Source organism: Asparagus officinalis, chromosome 7, assembly GCF_001876935.1.
Source record: "Asparagus officinalis chromosome 7, Aspof.V1, whole genome shotgun sequence".
NCBI classification, from domain to species: domain Eukaryota; kingdom Viridiplantae; phylum Streptophyta; class Magnoliopsida; order Asparagales; family Asparagaceae; genus Asparagus; species Asparagus officinalis.
Genome location: NC_033800.1, coordinates 49018051 through 49022450, shown reverse-complemented (window position 1 = coordinate 49022450; position 4400 = coordinate 49018051). Strand labels below are relative to the sequence as shown.

Sequence of the window (4400 nt, the reverse complement as noted above, 5' to 3'; positions counted from 1 at the left end):
CACGTCATCCAATAATATAATGACAACTCATCTCATCTCATCTATTTTATTATTTTTAAGAGTGAACCAAACACAAGAAAAGAATCTATTATAGGAAATATGTTTCTTATAATACATTTCCTTTTTTTTAACCAACCAAACAACCTCCAAAAAAGTTTTCTTAAAAAATCACTTATATCATCCAATAATATGGTGACAACTCATCTCACCTCATCTCCTATTCTTTGATTTCCTTCTTTTTTTAGCCAACCAAACAACCATAATACAAGTTTTCCTATTCTTTGATTTCCCACTTTTTATAGGCAAACAAGCAGCCCTAGGTGAAAAGTAGTAGATACGCCATTGAATTAATTTTAAGCTAATTTACATTTTATTACTTTGATATACAGAGTGATTTGTTATATTTTAATGTTGTTTTTTATTATATTTTAATGTTGTTTGATATATGAATGCAGTGTATTTAAAAATAATTTAAATCTATTATCTATATTTAACTATTTATTATATAGTGCGAGTTACTATATTTTTATCGCAACTTGCTCTTTTGTTCGATCTGAGTATTTAACATACAATGCAGCTTTAAATCAAAATGATTAAATAATTATTATTTTTAAATTTACATACTAATACAGCGGCAACGCGCCGCTCTTATTTTGATCGTTAGGATTAGGGGTGCATTCGGTCCGGATACGGCTCGGATATGATGCTTACCATATCTATATCCATTTACCCATCTCGAATACGGATACAGATACGGATATACATCGGTAAGAAAAATTTATAACCATCTCCGCTAAAATCGGATACGGTTACGAATATACATGCAGATATGCATACGGATACAAAACAGATATGAGAAAACTAGATAGTATTGAGAAAAACATAGTTCATGTGATACAAAAGAGTTCGTTAATATGTCTATTATAACTAAAAAGTTAAGATTAGACATCTTGATCATCAAAATTAACCACAAATCCATAATCTAAGAATCAAAATTATCGTAAGAATATGACTAATATGTATTCGGATATTTCGGATACGAATACAAATATTTCACTATAAAAGCATATCCTATCGGTTATAGATTTGAGTAACCATATTCGTATCCTAACGGATACGGTTACAGATATTTCATCGGATACGGATATGGTTTAGCACCCCTGGTTAGGATCCTGAGGTACTCCTAATCACCACCCATACTCTCCAGCCGATCCGATGGTCCGATGGCGAGCAATTCGATTCCGGGTCAAACAATACCCGACCCACTTACACCCACAGAACCGCGTGACAAACCACGTTCCCAATTCCATAGCATTCCCGTAAATTAGTCCACTTCCCATCCCAGTTTCATACCGCAACCTTAAAATATCTACGAGCGAGCATCTCTCTCGAACCTTCATTGGGTCCTTAAACTCGCGACTTGGCAAACCCCCGGGAGAAGATATTTTCTGCAAAATAATTAGAAAACCCTGACTATTTGCGGAAACGCCCATCTCTGTTCTATAAATCCCATCCGCCCACCAACCCCCCCATCGCGGGTCCGGCGATGGACGTTAAGGGGACTGGGTCCGACGAAGCTTGCTTCTACTCTCTTCTCGGAATCCAACAGGACGCATCCGCTTCCGAGGTCAAATCAGCTTACCGCAAGCTCGCTTTGGTATTTTCATTGAAACCCACCTCTTATTTAAAATTTTTATTTTCCCCCCCTAGTTTTGCAAATTTAAGATTGTTTTGGGTTTTTTTCGGGTACTAGAAATGGCACCCGGACAGGTGGGCGAAGAATCCGTCGGCCGCAGGGGAAGCCAAGCGGAGGTTCCAGCTGATCCAAGAAGCTTATTCCGGTAAGTTTAACGGTAGCGGTTTTTTTCGTTTGGGTTTCTGACGGACGTTGACGGTTGACGGCGGTGTGGTGTTCCTGCAGTTCTCTCCGACGAGGGGAAGCGAGCAATGTACGATGCGGGGCTCTATGATCCGCTAGATGACGACGAAGAGGTTCGTGTATTTTGGTAATTTTAGATTCCAGATATTTTCGAGGTAAGCGATCTTGGCCATTCATTTTCTCGTTGTTCTATTGGACGGGCAGGATATGGGGGAGTTTATGAAGGATTTCATGTCAACAGTGGAAAGGGTCAAATCCGAGGTCAAGATTACGAAATTACCCCTGGGATTCGTGTAGATGCTTTTTTTTTATTTTTTATTTTTGTAAATTTGTATTTTTTTTGTTTTATTTTGTGAAACTGCAGCCTGTGAAGAGTTTTGAGGAGATTCAAGAGATGTTCGATGATTTGGTGAGCGGGATGGGGATGGGGATGGAGTATGGCAGGAACGACGGGTTCTCGGGGCCGTCCGATTCGGCAAAAAGGACACGTGTCAGTTCGCCGAGGAACGGGCGGGCTCAGTATCGGTGGTGAAAGGTGTGAGGAGTTTGGTGTACAAAATTGTTGGAGAAAATTGAAAATAATTAAAAGAGTTTAATTGTGGAAGGGTAGTTTTGTCAAAATTGTGGTCTTCTTTGTGTTTATCTTTGTTTAATTTCATAATTTTATGTTTTTCATGACTTTTTTTTGATAATTTTTTCCCATGACTTAGATAGTTGCGATTAGATGGGTAGAGCTAATTTGGTATTTTTATTATTTCAATTCAATGCCATGTGATGTTCTAATTCAATTCGGTTATATATTCGGTCCGTGATAAATTATTTGCAAATACATTCAACACATTCGGGCATATTGTTTAATTTAAGGAAAAATTGCTTTGAGACCCCGAATTTATATTTTCAATGTGCCCCGGCCCCTTTTATTTTTTTAATATTCTTTAGCCCATTTTTTTTGAAAAAAATGTGTCCAAGCCCCTCCATTTCTCCATCATGATTGTAGCTCATGCCAACAGTTGATTAGACATGTCAGCTTATGATTAGACATATCAGCTGACTTAAATTTTGAATTTACCATTCTCTTTCTCATGTCAGTGGATGTTAATGCTTTTCTGTAACATGTTAACTCTTACAGATAACATGTGAATTCTTACAGCTAACATGTTACCTCTTACAACTAACATGTTAGCTGTAAGAGTTAGCATGTTACAGAAAAGACTTAACATTTTACAGAAAAGAGTTAACATGTTACAGAAAAAGAGTTAACATTAATGTGCCCACGCGAAGTTCCTCGGGAGGATCCACCAAAACTATCACGTTAATGATCACCTCTGATAGTCTGTTTTTCTCTAAATTCCCCCACTAATCCTCTTCAAACAGGATGACGGGTTCATGAAATTATCACGTTTACCTCTGATAGTCCATCAACTTGTCAATCATCTTCAAGCAGGATGGCGGGTCCATCAAAACTATCACGTTAATGATCACATCTGAAAGTCTGTTTTCCTCCAAATTTTCTCACAAATCCTCTTCAAGCAGGATGACAGGTCCATAAAACTATCACATTAATAGTTACCTCTGATAGTCCATCAACTTGTCAATCCTCTTTAATAGGATAGCGGGTCCATAAAACTATCGCGTTAATAGTTACCTCTGATAGTTTATTAATTTATCAATCCTTTTTAATAGGATGGTGGGTCCACAAAACTATCACGTTAATATTTACCTCTGATAGTCCATCAACTTGTCAATCCTCTTCAATAGGATGGCGGGTCCATAAAACTATCACGTTAATAGTTACCTCTGATAGTCCATCAACTTATCAATCCTCTTGAATAGGATGGTGGGTCTACAAAACTATCACGTTAACAGTTACATCTGATAGTCTATCAACTTACCAATCCTCTTCAGTAGGATGGCGGATCTACCAAAACTATCACGTTAACAGTTACCTCTGATAGCCAAACTCTTCACATAGCGGCCTGCCATTTGACGTGCCTCTATTCCGACTTGATGGATAGTAGCCCACAAGGTGATATGTCATGTTTACCCCTTTTTTCTTCCCCTGCTAAGTCTTAATCAAGACTGAGGGTTGGTTACTGGGAATCCACTAGATTAAGAGTAACGAATCTTTCACATCGTTGAGTTGACATTATACTTCTGATGATCATCACCCCCACAGAGTATGAATTCAGTTTGCATCACTCCCAATTTGTCACGTTAACTATACAACTCTGACAATAAACTTATCAATCATTATCAACATGATGATAAGTCCTTAAAATTGCTCAAATTGTAATCTTTCCCAGCAAGACGTTAAATCTTGAAAATCTTGTTCAAATCACAAGAGCAAACTCCTGTCACGTTAACATCACACCTCTAACAATCAGCTTATCGACTCTCTCCAATAGAGTGATAGATCCTCAAAGTTGCTCCGATCGCAATAAATTCCTATCATGTTAATATCACACCTCTGACAAAATTAACTTATCGACTCTCTCTAAAAGAACGATAGGTCCTCAAAGTT

The 4400-nt window shown here is 37.7% G+C and overlaps 1 protein-coding gene across 1 annotated transcript; it reads left to right on the top strand.

Moving 5' to 3' along the window:
- LOC109850530 (chaperone protein DnaJ-like) lies at window positions 1375-2554 on the top strand. Its single transcript, XM_020420550.1, has 5 exons — window positions 1375-1657; window positions 1754-1841; window positions 1922-1992; window positions 2084-2140; window positions 2244-2554. Exons 1-5 carry the CDS (start codon window positions 1547-1549, stop codon window positions 2409-2411), a joined length of 495 nt encoding a protein of 164 aa, XP_020276139.1. The 5' UTR covers window positions 1375-1546; the 3' UTR covers window positions 2412-2554.